This window comes from Hibiscus syriacus, unplaced genomic scaffold (assembly GCF_006381635.1).
Source record: "Hibiscus syriacus cultivar Baekdansim isolate YM2019G1 unplaced genomic scaffold, ASM638163v2 tig00110210_pilon, whole genome shotgun sequence".
NCBI classification, from domain to species: domain Eukaryota; kingdom Viridiplantae; phylum Streptophyta; class Magnoliopsida; order Malvales; family Malvaceae; genus Hibiscus; species Hibiscus syriacus.
Window position 1 is genome coordinate 896127 of NW_024062629.1, and position 20072 is coordinate 916198.

The 20072-nt window shown below is 35.0% G+C and overlaps 1 protein-coding gene and 1 long non-coding RNA gene across 3 annotated transcripts; both read left to right on the top strand.

Annotated features, from left to right (window-relative positions):
* Positions 1 to 330: 330 nt before the first annotated feature.
* On the top strand, positions 331 to 17240 carry LOC120113591. The gene is made up of 6 exons (XR_005515324.1): positions 331 to 560; positions 768 to 861; positions 965 to 1081; positions 1181 to 1418; positions 1495 to 1545; positions 17139 to 17240. It is a non-coding gene; the product is annotated as an uncharacterized LOC120113591 (long non-coding RNA).
* Positions 17241 to 17457: 217 nt separating this feature from the next.
* Positions 17458 to 18640, top strand: LOC120113593. Of its 2 annotated transcripts, none has more exons than XR_005515325.1 (3): positions 17458 to 17684; positions 17819 to 17881; positions 18116 to 18640. XR_005515325.1 is itself a non-coding variant. In XM_039134693.1 (3 exons), the coding sequence occupies exons 1-3, from the start codon at positions 17497 to 17499 to the stop codon at positions 18293 to 18295; spliced, it is 468 nt and encodes a 155-aa protein (XP_038990624.1). In that variant the 5' UTR covers positions 17458 to 17496; the 3' UTR covers positions 18296 to 18636. The 2 variants fall into 2 exon arrangements, 1 of the variants encoding a protein (XP_038990624.1); XM_039134693.1 differs by having other exon boundaries at positions 17782 to 17881; positions 18116 to 18636.
* Positions 18641 to 20072: the final 1432 nt, after the last annotated feature.

A 20072-nucleotide genomic window follows, 5' to 3' on the forward strand; every position in this document is an offset into this window, starting at 1 on the left:
TGTAACGTCCAGTATTACTACAAGTGGTTGTAATTTAGGAATTTGAGTTTATAGAATCTTTAAAAAGAAACAAGTGGAGGCTTGTGGTAAAAGAAAACATTACCCAAGAGAATGTATTATTCTCTAGTATTTAGTAGTTAGTAAAGTGGAAGGAAAAAGGGAAGACCCACGTTGATTCATCATGACTCAAGCAAGTTAGTGTTTGTTCGTGGAGTGGAGTTTATGTACCGCCATGTGCTTTTTCCTTCTGCAAACCTCCTCTCTGTCTTTGCTGCTTTAAATACATAACAACAGCATATATCCTACTTCCTTTTTTCTTCTTAGAATCTTCTTTTACTTGCTTGGGTCTGAATCTGATCAGTCCTCTGTTTTATTTGGGGTGAAGTTCTGAATTTTCCACCTTCTTGTTGCTTAAACTTTGAACGATCTTTCTGTTGAAGTCTTTTGAATTTGGTTTTTTCTGTTGCAGATAAGGTAGTACAGATAGAGTGTCGGAAAAGATGAATACCAGGGCCAGGATGTATCTGCAGTCTGGGAAAGTTCCATTGAAGCATAAAAAAGTAATGACTAATCATAGTTATCAATCATTTTAATCAATGGCTAAACTGGGATCTATTTAATATCTGCTTATCGTTTCAACAAAACACTTCAAAGGGTTGAAGATTTTTTAAAGCAGGCATCTTTCATTGCATCCACAGGTGGATTTTCCAGGCAAAATGTCAACTTTCTAGGCTTAATAGACTGATTGTGCCTTTTTCTCTTTGAAGGAGAAGGCAGAAATGCAACCGGCAGTCGCCACAAAGGCAATGAAAAATCGACGAGCCTCGACCAATGAGAGAAAAATGGCCCTTCAAAAAAGATGTATAGATTTCTTTACCAAGATAGAGTTACAAGTTTCGGATTTCATTTTCTTATCTCTTTTTGTTGATTGTAATGAAATTTGAAAGCTCTAATGTTTTATAAGGTTGATAAACTGAAGAAGAAGCTTAGACAAGAAGAGAACATCCATAGAGCTTTGGAGAGAGCTTTTAATAGACCTTTGGGAGCTTTACCTCGTCTTCCTCCCTATCTCTCTCCTTCGGTTAGTAATTCGCCATTGTTCCTTCCTTAAAAAAATTGAGAAACTTGAAGGAATAAGCTGAGGAAGTTGCTCATTCTAATGCTGGATTTGGTTTTGTAGACATTGGAGCTTTTAGCCGAAGTGGCGGTACTCGAAGAGGAGATCGTCCGGCTCGAACAACAAGTTGTACACTTCAGACAAGACTTGTATCAAGAAGCTGTCTATACATCATCTTAAAAAAGAAACATGGAGAATCCAGCTGATTCGACTGAGGCTTGCCTGGATAATCCTAAACATCAGCAACCAAAAACTATAACTCAAAATACATCGATGGCGAGTCATCTGCAATCTTTCTCGGGTGAGTTTTATGGTTTTTCTAATGTCTCATGAGCCATGTCAATGCCATTAAACTTTATTATTCATTGTTGTTTCAGATGATAAAATGGAAACACAGAATCAGTCTTGTACTAATTCCACAAAGAGCTGTGTAGACACTAATTTTTCATTATATTATTTTAATTATTATTATTATTAAATAAAATATATTATTATTATATATATATTATTATCATTAAATAAAAAACATACAAGGCCCAAAATCGGGGCCTGATTACAATTTCAAGCCCAATCCAGAAGGCCCAAATGACATAAAACCCAATTAGGGTTCATGTTTCAGCTAGGGTTTTCTAACCCTAGCCCCAGCCGCCTCTGATGCTTCCAGAAGGTCAGCCGCCGCCTCTGCCGACACTCCCACTGCCAGGTGACCCAACCATATGCTGCCGACGATCCCCTACTACCACGACTCCCATGAAGAAGTCTCCAGAACGCCACGAAGCTACCCACATCGAGCCCTATGGTGAGTCACCGCCATAGCTATGGTGACTCACCAGAAGTCCCCACTGGAACCGGTCTGAAGGGCGTACCTCCATGGCTATAAAAGCCATCGTGCCTGCAAAAGAAAAAAAAACAGACGGAGAACTACAGAGAAACAGACGAGGAGAAAAAAGAAACGAAAAACAGAAAACAAAAAAAAAAACGAAAGGAAGGGATAACCACAGCCAGCAATCCAACCACCATCAAACACCAAAATAATGAGATAAAGATCGAAAGAAACCTTACCGAGGAAAGCCACACCACCACCGGAGTAACCACGCGCCTCCACACTCCACAACAAACCTTCGAAAACCGAAGGTATTTTTAAATATTTGCTCCAATTGGGAGCTTTTTAAGGTAAACAAATACCGGAATCGTCATTAGGACGATCCGATCTACGTTGTGGTATAAAGTTTTATTTTCCGGCCACCGGAGGCGGTGGCCGACGGTGAGGTTGGCGGTGGCTATCGGCGCCGGAATTCCCTCCGGTGAGGGAATTAAGAGAGAAGGAAGAGAGAGCTTCTTCTTCTCTCGTTTTTGAGAGAAGAAGAAGAAGAGAACAATGAGGCTGCTGGCCCTTCGGGCCAGCTATGAAGGGGTCTATATACCCCTTCCCGAACGACGTCGTTTTAGGAAGGGGTATATGCGTAATTTACATGTATGGCTAAACCCCTTCCGTAGCCATCCGAGTTTTGTAATTATTCATTTTAGTCACTAAAACTAATTTCTGAATGTTCTAATTCAGTATTCGAATTTTATTTTATTATGTTTTAGTCCTTACCAGTATTAAATAATATATTTAGGATAAATATCATATTTAGTCCCTAATAATTTTAATATTTCTATTTTAATCACTGATTAAATAATTAATGGCTAATTATACTACTAGTATTTATATTTTATGATAACTCCAATCATGTCTCTTACATATTTATATTTTATAATTTGATAATTAAATTTTATATAATCTTAATTTTAACCATAAGTTTTATTATTTTTACATTATTTTGATCCAATAGTTTTAATGTTATTACTTTTATTTTCTTTCATTTTAATTATTATTATTTTATTTTATTATTACTTTTGATATATGTTTAAATTATTATCTTCATGATTATTTTATCATTAAGTTATATAAATATATATAATATTTATTTATTCTATTTGTTTATTAAATAAAAATCCTATTTATAAATTTAATTTCATAAATTACTTTTAAGAAAAATAAACATATTTTGATATGTATTTATTTTTTAATATCAAAGAAAAGAGTTGTCTTAAAGCACCTAGAAGCCCTTTTCTGATATTTCTAAATAAGTAAATATCTTATTTATGTATATTAATATATTTTCTTAAAATTATTTGAAACAGTAGAATTATGAATTAAATATATCTTTGAATTTTTAAATTTCCAATAATAGAGATAATTTATAATTAAAAAGTACCAATTTTGGGCGTTGTAGGGGTGCTAATCATTCCCTAAACGTAACCGATCACGAATCCCTTTTTATTATTAAAAAGAACGAATTTTTGGTTATAAACGCAGATCAGTTCATCTTTTAACTGATGTTTTCTTAAAACTCTTTTAAAAGATAATTTTTAGGTATTCGACCTACCTAACCCAAAAGGCCGATGGCGACTCCCAAATTATTTTAAAAAACCATTTATTCACATCACTTTTCCTGCCAAATAAAAATATTTCGTGCCCGGACGAAAACCGGTTACGACAGCTTGGCGACTCCGCTGGGGACTGTCAAACTTTAAAATCAATTATAAATGGTCTCTATTAATTAGAAATTAAAAATTCATTTATTTAATTTTTAATTCTTTTCTTTCAAATTTTTATTATTTATTATTTTTATATTAATATTGTTTATTTTATTCAGATATTAATTATTTTATTTATCTGTTAGAGGTTTGAACATTTCTCCTCACACACAACACTTGCATTGCATAACATAAAGCTCTATAATTGAGTTTGTCCCTTTTAAGTGGGAGTGAAAGCGACATCTTCGTGAGAATTTATTCTCCGTGTCAGACCTAGCAAGTAACTTTCGGGGTTCATATGCTCTATGTCTTTGTGAGAATTTATTCTCCGTGTCAGGTATAGAGAAATGTGTCCCCTCGAATTGAACTCGATCCGTTTAAGTCTGTAATGGACTAAGATTGAGGGTTGACAGCCCAAGGGGGCATCAACAAGGACAATTCGAGTACCTTTACTCCTAGAACTGAAACTCTGCATATAATAAACCCTAGAAATTCACCTAATCTAAGATAGTACTGAACCTTTGTTCATAGGTGTACACAAAGGAGAAATAAGCTCTAGCTTTTAATTTATTTAATTTATTATTATTTTTTCTCCCTGAATAAATGCATGCGAACTAGAAATCATGCGGTTAGGTTAATTTTTCCAAACAAGGCATGAAACTAGAAAGCATGAGGTTAGGATTTATTATATACCATGATAAATAAATTTTTTCTTTCAATTAGTTGGTATTAACCATTTTATTTTTTCTTATTTTCCCATGTATGTTATTTTTGCTCTAATTTGTTTAAATTATTTTCTGTTGTTTGCATTGCATGATCATGACCAAAAGGTGTTAACTGAAAAGACTGTTCATCAAATTAGAAAGAAATCATAAATGGACAAAAAGTTCTATGATCAAACAAAATATGATGCGGCCAAGAAAAGACATCCTGAGGGAACTCTGAAGATAGAGAAGAGCTATGCACCCAAAGATTGTATGCCCATTGAAGAGCAAAAGGAGATACGAGAAATAAGAGAGTAGATGTCCAAAATGATGGATAGAATATCTGTTTTGGCCAAAAGAGAAGAGATTCCAGCACAGAAAAAGAGAGAGCTCAATAAACCTAACTCTGCAGTTTCAGATACGCAAGGGACTTCGATTCTTAACCAATTTGAGAAATTACAGACAATCATCATTCGTATTCACAAATCGTCTGGAGATATCAAAGAAATGGTGACAACTGTACAAGCTCCTAGAGAAGAGAAGAAATCATGTAACCTGAAATCATTGAAGTTTAGTATGTTCCCTATATCTAAAACTCAGGTTCAATTCAAGACAAAAGGCGGTTCTCATATTGATGCTATACCTATATCATATAAAGAGTTGTATGAGAAGCTACTTGAAGCACGAGAAGTGGATCCATATTATATGAAACCGTTCCAACCTCCGTATCCAAATTGGTATGACATCAACGTTCATTGTGAATATCATGCCGGAGCTCAAGGACATACCATTGAGAATTGTCTTGCCTTCAAACGCCGAGTCCAAAGTCTTTTAGATCATGGAACCTTACAATTTATGGTAAATGATCGACCTAGTTTGGTAACCAAGGGTCCTGATAGATTAATACCAAAAGTCTTCAAAGGAAAGAATATAAGTAGGGGCGCCCAGAGAGAAGAAGATTTGCTGAGGTTTGAAGCTCAAATACGTCATTTGAAGATTGAAAACGATAAATTGAGCACCAAAATGGAAACCATACATGAAGACTTCCAGAAGGTCAGTCAAGCCTTTCAAAATGCTGGTATAGGAAACACCCCAGAAGAGTGGATAGTAGGGGTCACCAAACTGAAAAAGAGTTGCAACATACATGAAGATCTTGTCCAAAAACTTTTTGAACACAAATGTTCTCTCACAAAGGAAAATGATCAACTCCAAGAATTGACATAGGAGATGAAAGAACACCAGAATGTCATGGAAGAAGCTGCAGTCCAGACAAGCAATATGGCCCATAAGCTGCTAAACTAACTTGGTTTTAGAGAAGAAAATGGGAAAGTTATTCCCTATATGTAAAGTTTTATTGAAGTTAGGACTGAAAGTTGTCCCCTACATGTAAAAGTTTTGTTTGATGTACTGAAGCTTTTGTGTTCAACGAAATCTGTTCTAAGATGATCACTCTTAAGTAACACCTTTTCATACATGCATTTACATTTTGTATCTGTGCATTTTCATTTTGTATTTTTACTTTTTATATCTTTGAATTGCACATTTTGCATTCTTATTTTTCCATTTATGCATTTTTCACATTTTATTTAAGTACTGTCATGTACTTTAATTATAAAAACATGTTAATAATTAATGAAATGTGTTGTAACAGTAAAACCAAGGTCATTCATTCATATTACTTTACTGTCATCATGAAAACAATGGAGCAATCTTATAAGGGACTACAAGACCAGTGGCCAGAACAATTGACAGAGTTACCTCAGGATATAAGGAAAGAAACATCAGATTCAGTACCAGATGGATCAAATCAAATTATTCAGTATGTGACATCTGATAAAGAAGAGATAATTGATAAAGAGCAATCATGCTGTCAGATTGAAGAGTCGAAAATGGTAAAACCCTCCGGGGCATCCCAATTGAACCCAAAGAATAGCCTTGTTCATTATTCGCAATATGAGGAAAGATTCAAGAAGATAGATGAAGCAATCAAAAATATGAAATGTGTTGATACTTTCCACAAAGAATTAGAAGCAAGAAAGCTCAGCTTGGTTCCAGATTTGATTATTCCCCATGAATTCAAAATGCCTGATTTTGAGAAATATGATGGCACCAGTTGTCCCTTAATCCATTTGAGAATGTTTTGCAGAAAAATGGAAGGATATTTGAGTTCTGATGATCTATTAATTCACTCTTTCCATGATAGTCTTGTTGGCCCAATAGTAGTCTGGTACAATCATTTGACCCAAGAACAGATCAAGAGATGGGTAGATCTAGTTGATGCATTTTTGGGACAATATCGGTATGTTAAAGGCTTAGTTCCAACACGTATGGATCTTCGAAGAGTAAAGAAGAAAACCAATGAAAGATTTCAAGAATATGCCTTAAGATGGAGAAGAGTGGCAGCACAAGTTCAACCTCCCATGTTAGAAGAAGAGATATCATGTATGTTTCGTGATTCCCTTCCAGCGCCTTTCTTCGAGTTAATGCAGGCAAATCCGACAAAGGAATTCGAGAATCTTGTGACAAGTGGAGATTTAATTGAGAATGTAATCAATGAAGAAAACTCAAAAGTCACATCCAAGAGCCCAACGGATCAAAAAGTGAAAGCTGATGATGTGAATGTATGTCGCATCCAGAATCCCCGCAACTGCAAAAGAAAAAGAGCAAGTAACTGTTCGGATCGACCAAAGAAAGTCATGCGATCAAGAAAAACTTTAGAAGTGTTCCAAACTTCTATTTCAGACTTATACCCTCATTTGGTTAAAGGTCAGTACATTACACCAAGACCAACTAAAGTGACATCAAACCCTTCTACTCATAGCTATGATCAAGATAGTGTTTGTAATTTCCACTTGGGGGTAAAGGGGCATTCTACAGGCGATTGTAGGCCACTGTTAAAAGAAATTGAGATGCTTGTTGACAAAGGGGTTTTGACACAAGAAATGATCAAGAAATGGGGGGCAAATGAAGAAAAGAATCATGATCCTATTACATACCATTATAGGAGTAATAAGGCATAATAAAATAAATAAGTGGAAGTGTTATCTACCACTGTAGTACTTTTCTACTTTCAGCATCCTGTTTGAACTTGTTTTTTTTCTCTTCCTCCACCTTTTGTGCAATAAATAAATATGTATTGCTTTTATGGTTATGAGCAAGGAATCAAGTTTTAACCTTGAGATTATTGAGTATCAAGTAGATCAAATATTCTTTTAATTTTTCAAGAGTTATAGATCTTTGGCAAGTGGTAAAATTATATCTTCCATATCCAATGCCAATTACTCGACCCTTACCAAAACTAAATCTTGACACTACAAAGTTTCCGAAGTAATGTCTCCACCTGTTTTTGAGACACCTACTCCAGATGTTTACCTTTTCGGGTAGAGTTGATTGATGATACTACATTCCACCATATACATGACTTCAAAAGTCACACATTTGTCTTTTCGAACACAAAACCATCATAAACCAAAAGACCTCAAAAGAACCAAACTTTCAACTATTCGTGAATTTTACTTCAAGAAGAGACGAGATGAGGCATTATGGACAAACTCATTGAAGATAATTTCGAGTGATTAGGGCATACTTAAAGAAGAAGGGAAGAGTGATTGATTGAAATAAATATATCATGCATTAATTACATTTTTCATGTAAGTAAAGTTAATCTTGAATATTCATCCCTCTGTGGATACCTCTTTTTACAAAGGTTTCTGTGTATGAGATGATGAACGGCATTGTTTCATTTATCCTTTAATATATATATATATCCTTTGTTGTCCCCATTTGAGCCTGAATAATTTTTCTTCTAATTCAACCCTAACCAAGGATCACCCTCTATATTGGGGGGCAAAGTAAAGGATATTGGCTCACAAGAATAAAGATTGTCAATACAGTTTTATTACGAAGACAAGTTTCCATGAAGTCATGAAAGTTTTGAACTACAAAGTATGTCAAATACAGAGTGCTTGAAGATCAATCCAATCAAGAATAATGGAAAACCTCCAAAATGCAAAAGGAGGTGCTCAAAGCAATTGAAGTATTATACTCATCCAACAAAGAAAGAAAAAAAAAGGAAAATTGAATCAAGATGGGTGACTTATTGAGCCTCAAGTTACAAGGTTGATCAAGTACGAACAAGAAGTGCAAGAAATGCTGAAGATATGAGAAATTGGAAATGAATCCAAAATTTGGCAGTCTAGAGGGATCCAAATGATGGAAAAATCCCCAACAAAGCAGATCCAAGTTAAGCAAGGCAAGATTGATGGAATCAGAATGAATTGATCCTTGGTTTGATTACCCTTAAACACTTAGTTGAGCCTTTTTATCCCTTTCATTCGTAACCATAAGCCATGGCCTACGTTACGTACCTGAAAAGTCCATTCTAATCATACATGGATTTCTAAGTAAAAGATGATATCTTTAGAATTCATTCCGCCTTCCAAGATTGATTTTTATTTGCAAAAAATTGGTTTTTAAAATTTTTAATGCATGATATGAAAAATGATAAAAGGGGGTTCAAGATGTAAATTTTTAAATAAAATCTTAGAACCAAAGGAGGATTCGAGTTGAAAACCTGAAAAGGCGGCTCGAATATTGAATGGTGCAACAACGACATAAGAGACGATCTTAAGCTCTTAATGAAGCACCACATATCCCAAAGACGTTCCTAAGATTCTAGAATCAAGAAGTATCTCTACAAGATGAGCATAACAACCATTTCTTCAAATTAATGGAAGCCCAAAGAGACATATATGCTGGACTAACCTGAGAACCTGAGAGACCTTACTTTATCAGAATCAATCTACACCTCAAATCAGTCAATAATTTTGACACTTGCCATAGGACTATGATTTTTGATTGATTTAAAAGTGTAGTTGATTTATTTGATATTTATTAAACTCATTGTTTATGATCTGATTCTATTGTGAACCTAAGAAGGGCAATACTTTGTAAAAGTATTTCATTCTTCAATAAACAAAGGAGGAAAAAACATTTTCAAACAGGACAGTCTCAAATAAGGAAGGTCCTTGAAGCAATTGTTGCTTATTCTACCTCTGTTGTAGAAAAAGAATGAACGAGGCCAGAATAATGAAGCACTTCACATTTTTGAAGGCAAGTGGTCCAAGAAGCCAGAAAGTCTGGATAATTGAACTTGTGACACTCCCCTATGACATTATTATCAACTCATCAAGAAAGATTATCTCATGCTGAGGGCGATAAGCATCACCAGACAGATTATTTTCCCCAACCATCAATTCATGTTCTCTAGAAGATTACATCATAGAGCCATGAACAAGTCACTACCTGCACTCTGGTTATACCTTGATGCTAGCTCAAGTCTTGATACATCATTACTTTTTCTATGACGATCATTTTCTTTGTCAAGATGATATCCATTATGTCCTTCAGAAGATTGTTGAATTTGAATTTGTGGACTTAGAGCACAGAACAAGACATTGGAACAGAATCTACCCTTATAGGCCTTTTATATAAGTAAGGTTGTTATGCTGGATGCCACCGACAACAAGGTCGAATTCGACAAATCTACTCATCAATTGCTCCAACCGATCATCATTCAGTTCTTGCACATCTTTTTTCAAAAATATGCCAAGACAGTAGAAGACAACCTCTGCATTACTGATCCTAGAAGGAAAAAGACAAGACATGGATACCACCGGGAAATATGTCTCTAGCAGATCCTCCTCCTCGTGTATGGTTTTTAGAGAAACCTAGAAGCATTTCCACCTCATCAGGTTCAAGTGGAACCATTTTATTCCTTCTAATCCATACCAGATTCCATTTTCAAGCACTCATCAAGAACATACTTCTGGACACTCGAAGGTGTTTCATTGTCATAAGCTTCAAGAGCCTTACAGATCCTTTCTGTCAATTTGGCACTTCCTGTACATGTTTATAAACAGTTCAACTTTGTTCTTGGATCCCAGGAAGACCATCATTTCTTTGTCAATGGAAAAACATCAGTACATGGAGGAAGCAGAATAAGAGAAAATCTGTTCTCAATTGGCAGAATTATGAATATAGCCCTTTTCAGTGTAATAGCATGAAAATGCTTCGAATCTACAAATTCTGGCTCTACATCGAATAAGTACTATGATATTCCAGTCTAAACATTAACTGGAGCAAGTGCCATGTGCTCATAGTAGAAATAAGAAGATTCAATAGCATCTTCTGGAAGTGTTCTTTGAGTTATCTGATTTGGTTTGGTATGAACCACAGAACCAATCATTGAATTTGGAAGATGAATGTGCTCATAGCATCTTCTGGAAGTGTTCTTCGAGTTATCTGATCTGATTTGGTATGAACTCCAAAATCAATCATTGGATTTGAAAGATGAATTTTGCTCATAGTAGAAATAAGGAGACCCAATAGCATCTTCTGAAAGTGTTCTTTGAGTTATCTGATCTGATTCGGTAGGAACCCCAGAACCGATCATTGGAATTGAAAGATGAACTACATGATCATCTTCATTAAGAAGCTTCTTTTCAAGCTTCCTCTGCTTCTTCCTTTTCCACAAATCACAGCCCAAGTTTCGCCTTTGCTTGTAATTGGGATCATTGCATAATGGCTTCCTATCTTCTACCATAAGAAGTGCGTCAGTAACCTTAGCCATTTGATCAGCACATATAAAATCTGTCAATTATGTAATTGATGAATCTGAACCACATCTCTCCATGGTTATTGAAGCCTCAGCCTCTGAGAATCTCATTTTTGTCAAGTATAACAGTTTACTCTCCTCATCAGAATCAGAATTCATGATTTCCTCGATATCAGAAGAACTATCAATATATGTGAAATCATCCTGAAAGATCGCTTCATAATCCGATGAGTTGTTATCAGAATCAACATGTTGCATGGGTGCGGATTTTTGATGAGCTTGTACCATTGTATATGTAGTCTTGCCATTGCATCAGATTACTGTATGCATAAATTGATTTCTCTCCTACAGAAAAGTATATTTCAGAGATGACCTTCACTGAAAGATGATAAGCCACTGTGTCAGCCTGGAACGAATTACCAAGCTATTTTTACTGCTCTGTCCGACTAAATCCCTCCAGATACAGAAAATGGTCACCTCATTCAGAAGACGCATATCTCAGACGTTTCTATTAGAATGATTGAGTACTTCTTAAGTTTATGACAACATAAAGAGAATTTCTCTAGTTACTTGACAACATTGATGTTCAGTAACATCAGAATAAGAGTATTCAAGATAAACAGATTTGGGGCATGAATAAAGCCACAAGTACAACAGTATATTGTCAAAATTAAACCTCGTGGGGATCATGATATTCAAGTCAAACAGACATTTTGAGTCAACCAGAAGCAGAATATTGGGGCATCTCGAAAGCCCATTTTCAGACAGAAATGTTTCATGTGGGACATCTTGAGAACCCATTTCAACCAGAAATAGAATATTGGGGCATTTTGAAGGCTCACAACAATATGGATATTTGGGCATTCTTGGAGGCTCATCTCAACAAGAAGTAATGTTGAGCACACTTTTAACATCTGTATCAGCAATTGTTGGGGCATCTTAAAGGTTCCTTCAAACAGATCCATGTGGGGTATTTTGAAGACTCAGATTAACAAGAAGTAAATATTGGGGCATGCTGAAAACCTTTTTCAAACAGAATCAGAAATGTTGAAATATTCTGAATATTTATCAGAAAAATGCTGGGGCATGCTGAAAACCCATTTCAATCAGAATCAGAACTGTTGATGCATTTTGAACACTTGTATTAGCCAATGTTGGGGCATGCTGAAGATCCACAATATCCTGTGTAAAAAATCATTGACTTGAACAAATATTTCCAATGAGACAGAAAGATATGAAGAATGAAAATGGTGAAACAGTGACAGTCGAGCTGACTATACATAATTGCTTCGTTCATCAGGCAATTACATTATGATCATGATGTTTGAATAAATGATTACTCAACAAGTATGTTTTCAAATACCTAATCTTTTTAACCGTATGTCACATGACAGTGTGTTCTTTGATAAACTACATTACGGTTGCATGAATAAAGATGATCCCCAGGTAGACTACTTGATCCAGGGTTCAGTTCCTTAAGATCTCATCATTGAATTTGGCCTTTTGTGTGTCGGCGATAATTGAAAATATTTCTTTGAGATTCCTAGCAAATAGTTTCAACCATACTATTGAGATTATGAAGCTGTTTTTCACATCAGTTTTTGCTTCCTTGATGACATTGAAAAGGGAGACTCGACTCTCACTTATATTACTGTTATTCCCGTTGTTATTTGGGATCATCATTGCTAGCCAAGATGAATTGAGTTTTCATCTATTTTGGTTTTATCATTTGTATTTCATCCCCAGCTGCAAAAATTCCACGGATATCTTTCTGTACATTGATCCTATAGTTGATGTGTTTCTACTTCCTACAAAGATCATTATAGAAGAAAATATGATCAGTATCACATTTGTCTTTGCCCGAGATGATATCAAGATCAGTTAGTGTCTCCTATTCAATTCGACACCAGCATATCTTGTGAATTTGACCAACTTTTTGGTCATACCAACATTACACTTGAATCCCCACTGAGTTTTTTTTCTCAAGTGGTCGTGTGACATCATTCAAAAGCTTTGAACTTTAGGCAAAGAGCTTCAATGATTGAGAAATCTTGGCAGAAGCCATAGGAAAGGATGAATGTGTTGTCAAATGTTTTACGAACATCTGAACAGAAGCCATAGGAAAGGATGAATGTGTTGTCAAATGTTTTACGAACATCTGAACAGAAGCCACAAGAAAGGATGAATGTGTTGTCAAATGCTTCATTGACCAATAATCCGATCAGAAACCACAGGAAAAGATGAATGTATTGTCAAATGTTTTACGAACCAGTGATTATAGTGCTGAACCAATGTTGCAATCATATGGTTTCCATTTATTGATCCAAGATGAAGTTTGTTTTCTTCAACCCCAAGATTAGAAGTGAGATATAATGAAGATTTCTTTCCAAGGAAAGTTGAAATTTTAAACAAGAAACTAATGGAGCCAACTAAGATCAAACAATAGGTTGTTGTTAAACATCTTTACATGATATGGTTTAAGTTGCCTTATTCGAGATCTGATTATATGTGAAGACATGAAAGGAATTGGAATAAATCTCCTTGTGATGTTTCAAGAGTTAAATTAGAACAGACTCTACTCTCCTAATTAATCCCTGCTGAGTCAGGCATATCTACATCTACACTCTTCAAAGATGACAAATTTTCTTTTTAAAGATGATAGATTCTCTTTTCAAAGATGAAAGCTTTATGGAATTTCTACACAAGTCCAAGCAAAGAAAATTGGTTTTATCCAAGACAAAATGGGACATCAAGGTCACAGTTCTGACTACAGCAAGAGTTCCACAAATGAAACATTTCTTCTGAGACTTTCATGAAGCAAAGAAGATAGCAAAGATACAAGTTGATCAGATGATTCTACAGAAATGTAAGCTTGATAGCATAAATTGCTACACTGATATCCAGAGGTAACCCTGACAATAAATGATGAACTAGAGGAAGACCAAGTTCACCACTTTGAAGACAAATAAAGATTGCATCAACATTCATGCATTCATAAAAACATCATTTACACAATAGACAATGCATTACATTGATACATCTGAGTGCATTCGAACATGAAGTTTTACAGATCTTCGGAAGAACAAGAAGATTCATGGTAAGAAATACCTTACAAGAAGAAGGTATTCAAAATCGCAAATACAGGAATCATACAAACATCTGAAGAAGTGATAGATGCAATCCACAAGAATGAAAATTATCTTGAGATTGGGGCATGTTACCCAATCAACATGTTATTTTGAAAAAAAAATGAGAAAACGATTTACATAGTTTCTCATTCAATCTTTTCTAAAAATGAAATTGATGAAAAGTAAGAAAACGATTTCCTTAGTTTTTTTACTTAGTAAACTATTTCCCAAATCTGTAAGTCCTTCAGTGCATGATGTTTCCAAAAAGCCTTCGGGATCTTTTTGATGTTTTCAAAGCCTTAGGGTCATCTGTAAGTCCTTCAGTGCATGATGTTTCTAAAAAGCCTTCGGGAGCTTTTTGATGTTTTCAAAACCTTCGGGTCATCTGTAAGTCCTTCAGTGCATGATGTTTCCAAAAAGCCTTCGGGAGCTTTTTGATGTTTTCAAAGCCTTAGGGTCATCTGTAAGTCCTTCAGCATGATGTTTCCAAAAAGCCTTCGGGAGCTTTTTGATGTTTTCAAAGCCTTAGGGTCATCTGTAAGTCCTTCAGTGCATGATGTTTCCAAAAAGCCTTCGGGAGCTTTTTGATGTTTTTACAGCCTTAGGGTCATCTGTAAGTCCTTCAGTGCATGATGTTTCCAAAAAGCCTTCGGGAGCTTTTTGATGTTTTCAAAGCCTTCGGGTCATCTATAAGCCCTTCAGTGCATGATGTTTCCAAAAAGCCTTCGGGTCATCTGTAAGCCCTTCAGTGCATGATGTTTTCAATATTTCAATCCTACTCAAAAGAAGCCAAATGAAAATTATTGTCTTTTTCGTCTTTGCTCTATTCTTGTTAACACAAGAATGAGCAAAGAGGGGCAGCTGTAGACACTAATTTTTCATTATATTATTTTAATTATTATTATTATTAAATAAAATATATTATTATATATATATATTATTATCATTAAATAAAAAACATACAAGGCCCAAAATCGGGGCCTGATTACAATTTCAAGCCCAATCCAGAAGGCCCAAATGATATAAAACCCAATTAGGGTTTACATGTTTCAGCTAGGGTTTTCTAACCCTAGCCCCAGCCGCCTCTGATGCTTCCAGAAGGTCAGCCGCCGCCTCTGCCGACACTCCCACTGCCAGGTGACCCAACCATATGCTGCCGACGATCCCCTACTACCACGACTCCCATGAAGAAGTCTCCAGAACGCCACGAAGCTACCCACATCGAGCCCTATGGTGAGTCACCGCTATAGCTATGGTGACTCACCAGAAGTCCCCACTGGAACCGGTCTGAAGGGCGTACCTCCATGGCTATAAAAGCCATCGTGCCTGCAAAAGAAAAAAAAAACAGACGGAGAACTACAGAGAAACAGACGAGGAGAAAAAAGAAACGAAAAACACAAAACAAAAAAAAAAACGAAAGGAAGGGATAACCACAGCCAGCAATCCAACCACCATCAAACACCAAAATAATGAGATAAAGATCGAAAGAAACCTTACCGAGGAAAGTCACACCACCACCGGAGTAACCACGCGCCTCCACGCTCCACAACAAACCTTCGAAAACCGAAGGTATTTTTAAAGATTTGCTCCAATTGGGAGCTTTTTAAGGTAAACAAATACCGGAATCGTCATTAGGACGATCCGATCTACGTTGTGGTATAAAGTTTTATTTTCTGGCCACCGGAGGCGGTGGCCGGCGGTGAGGTTGGCAGTGGCTATCGGCGCCGGAATTCCCTCCGGTGAGGGAATTAAGAGAGAAGGAAGAGAGAGCTTCTTCTTCTCTCGTTTTTGAGAGAAGAAGAAGAAGAGAACAATGAGGCTGCTGGCCCTTCGGGCCAGCTATGAAGGGGTATATATACCCCTTCCCGAACGACGTCGTTTTGGGAAGGGGTATATGCGTAATTTACATGTATGGCTAAACCCCTTCCGTAGCCATCCGAGTTTTGTAATTATTCATTTTAGTCACTAAAACTAATTTCTGAATGTTCTAATTCAGTATTCGAATTTTATTTTATTATGTTTTAGTCCTTACTAGTATTAAATAATATATTTAGGATAAATATCATATTTAGTCCCTAATAATTTTAATATTTCTATTTTAATCACTGATTAAATAATTAATGGCTAATTATACTACTAGTATTTATATTTTATGATAATTCTAATCATGTCTCTTACATATTTATATTTTATAATTTGATCATTAAATTTTATATAATCTTAATTTTAACCATAAGTTTTATTATTTTTACATTATTTTGATCCAATAGTTTTAATGTTATTACTTTTATTTTCTTTCATTTTAATTATTATTATTTTATTTATTATTACTTTTGATATATGTTTAAATTATATCTTCATGATTATTTATCATTAAGTTATATAAATATATATAATATTTATTTATTCTATTTGTTTATTAAATAAAAATCCTATTTATAAATTTAATTTCATAAATTACTTTTAAGAAAAATAAACATATTTTGATATGTATTTATTTTTTAATATCAAAGAAAAGAGTTGTCTTAAAGCACCTAGAAGCCCTTTTCTGATATTCTAATAAGTAAATATCTTATTTATATATTAATATATTTTCTTAAAATTATTTGAAACAGTAGAATTATGAATTAAATATATCTTTGAATTTTTAAATTTCCAATAATAGAGACAATTTATAATTAAAAAGTACCAATTTTGGGCGTTGTAGGGGTGCTAATCCTTCCCTAAACGTAACCGATCACGAATCCCTTTTTATTATTAAAAAGAACGAATTTTTGGTTATAAACGCAGATCAGTTCATCTTTTAACTGATGTTTTCTTAAAACTCTTTTAAAAGATAATTTTTAGGTATTCGACCTACCTAACCCAAAAGGCCGATGGCGACTCCCAAATTATTTTAAAAAACCATTTATTCACATCACTTTTCCTGCCAAATAAAAATATTTCGTGCCCGGACGAAAACCGGTTACGACAAGCTGTAAAGGGCCAAGCTGTAAAGGGCCCTTAGTACATAAAAACAATCTGTTGGAGCTCCTTTGAAGAGACCTTTGATCGATGCGAAGCCAGCAGAGAAACGCTTAGATCCTCCAAGATCGCAGGCATGAACCAGTTCCATTTTATGAGTTGTAGAAAGACTTCTTTGGAGCTAAGTGTGTATGACATGCTTTATTTTCAGATAGAATACAGAGTGAGAAAACAAGGCAATGCAGAAGCAAGAAATATAAGCATCCCCGTCAATGAAATGTTGAGAGTCGATGGACCGAACAGGACCTCGGAGGAACTTGTAAAATGTCTGTCAAGCATTTTCTTAAGAATGAGCTCAGTAAAGAGAAATCCTACAGTAGAAATATGCCTTCATTATCATTGATTGGGTCAGAAGAAAGCAGTGAAGAAACCGGATTTCGGGATCCCTATGGTTTTTGTTCAAATTCTGGAAGGAGAGATATTGGCCCATACAAGCATTTAGTTTCAATTGGTGATGATTCGATCAATCTAAACCGAACTTCGAATTCTTTATTTCTGTTGCACAGATTGAAGTAAATAATCTTTTCTTTGTTCATTTGATGTATTTTCTATAGCTTATCAAAATTCCAAAGAATTGTAATGTTTTTTTTTTGGTGCTGCATTTCTCAGACTCCTCCTTGCAAGATTTGCCTCCCTGAACTTGCAGAACCTTAACCATCAAGAGCAGCTTGCATGTTGGATCAATATCTACAATTCCTGCATGATGAATGTAAGTGAAGGTTCGCTTCGTCAACATAAAAACTGAAAAGAATTAGGCTTGTATTACATATTTGAGCCAATGGCTTAACTTGTATTTAAAGATCCAGACTAGTTTAAACCATGACTCCCATACCCCACATTGTCTTTATGATGGTACTTCATAGTTCAATGCATTTAGTTTCTGCTATCATACTTGGTTTACTCCAATGGATTGAATCAGTTTTAACACTTGATATCGATTCAGACATTCTTAGAACAAGGAGTACCAGAGAGTCCAGAGATGGTTGTGCAAATGATGAGAAAGGTAAGGATGCATGTCACTCAAGTCTTAACCAATAACCCTTTGATCTTCATTGTTGTGTACCAAGAAAAGTTGAAGAAGCAAATTTATGTACCTTATCTTCCAGTCCCTGAAAGAGAATGATGGGGCAAGAAAACTTATCGACAAATTGATTGGTGATCGATCAAAGTAAGCCTTCTCATCTCCTGAAATGGTCAGGGATATATGATAAGCAACTGGATGGATAAAATTTAAAATCAAACGACATCGGCGGCGATGGGGGATTTTCAGGAGCTGTAATTTTGTTGTCTTGTGAAGAAGCCATTGTTTTGAAAATCTGGTGTTGACTCTTCTTTTTAGTAGCAACGTTAAGATGATTCTTTTACTGAAATGGCGAGAAATGAGAGCAGAGGAGAGTGGGGAAGTAGAGAAGCGAGTGAGGGTGGAAATAGCCATCGGCCTGTTTGACTCAAATGGATCACAAGTAAGCAGGTGTATTTAGATGACATGATTTTTTCAGAGGTTTAATTATAAAATAAGTGCTTAAAGTATATCGTTTATTTAATATGTGTCTAACATTTTTTGAATCATTCATGTGTCTAATGTTACAAACGTTATAATTTTAGGTGTCCATGTCGTAATTGCTATTAATTTTCTCTGTTAAGTGACATGTGTCACATTCTGGTAATTTTGAAATTTCTTTTTAAATTAAAAATATTTTTTATTTATAAAAACCCTAATTTCTCTTAAATTATAAAAAATCTCAAATCCCTAAAAAATATAAATCCCTTACTTGTCGTTGTCGCCCTTGTCGTCCACGACCACCGCCACCAACGTAATTCTTGTCATCTTCCTAGTCATACTCAGCCATAGTGGTCGTCGATTGACCGTCAGGATCGCATGAAGTCATGATTTTCAGCCTAAGGTTCACAGGGTACAAAATGTCGATTGGCTGTCAATTGATCTCGATTGGTCGCTATTTCATAGGGGTATTGATCATCAGAGAGAGGGTGAGGTCGTGTTAAGCTTTGCCGACGGCTAAGGACAGTGATCGACGTGAGTTTAGGGGTTGAAATGATAGTTTTTAAAGTTTTGAGGCTATTTCAAAAATTTTATTTTTTAAATGTAATTTTAATTTTTTAATTTTAGATAAAAAATTAAAATTACCAAAATGTGACATGTATCTTTTAATGACAGATTTTAACGGCAGTTATGATTCCGACACTTAAAGTGGTAACGTTTTTAACGTTAGGCAGCTGGATAATTCAAAAAAAACAGTTTAGCCATCTACTTGAGAAAAGCGATATAGTTTGTACAATTATTTTATAATTAAACATTATTCCGTATGAACCATATCTTTTATCACTTCTCAATTGTGAATCATAATCGTATGCTTATATTTTATACTTTGTCATCTATAATATTATCTTTTGACAAAATTTCTCAGATATTGTGACGAGAATTTTTTTCATTTAGGGTTTAGTTTTTAAGGGCGCAAGGTACACCGAAACACAAAAAGTCTCTAGAATTTAGATGCAAGGTGCAAGCAATCGCCTTTCCTTTGCAAGGCACACTTTTTATACTAAAAAATTATAAATTAAATTTAGAAATATCCTTATCCACTGACTATTGATTCGCTTCTAAAATACTTAATTTCCTTTCCACATTTTATTTATTTACTATTGTTTATTCCATCCTCAAGAATCAAGTCCTATTTTTACCATTTATAAAATCTTACCGTCCACAACTCCTCCAAACACTTCGAGTACGTTTGATGTAAGATTACCAGTGAGAATAAAAGATTATCAGGAAATATGATTACTGGGAATGCTATATTTTGTGTTTGGTTGGTTTAGCATGAATATAAGATTACCGTGTTTGGTTAAAGTAATAAAAGATTATTGGAATGTATATTTGACCA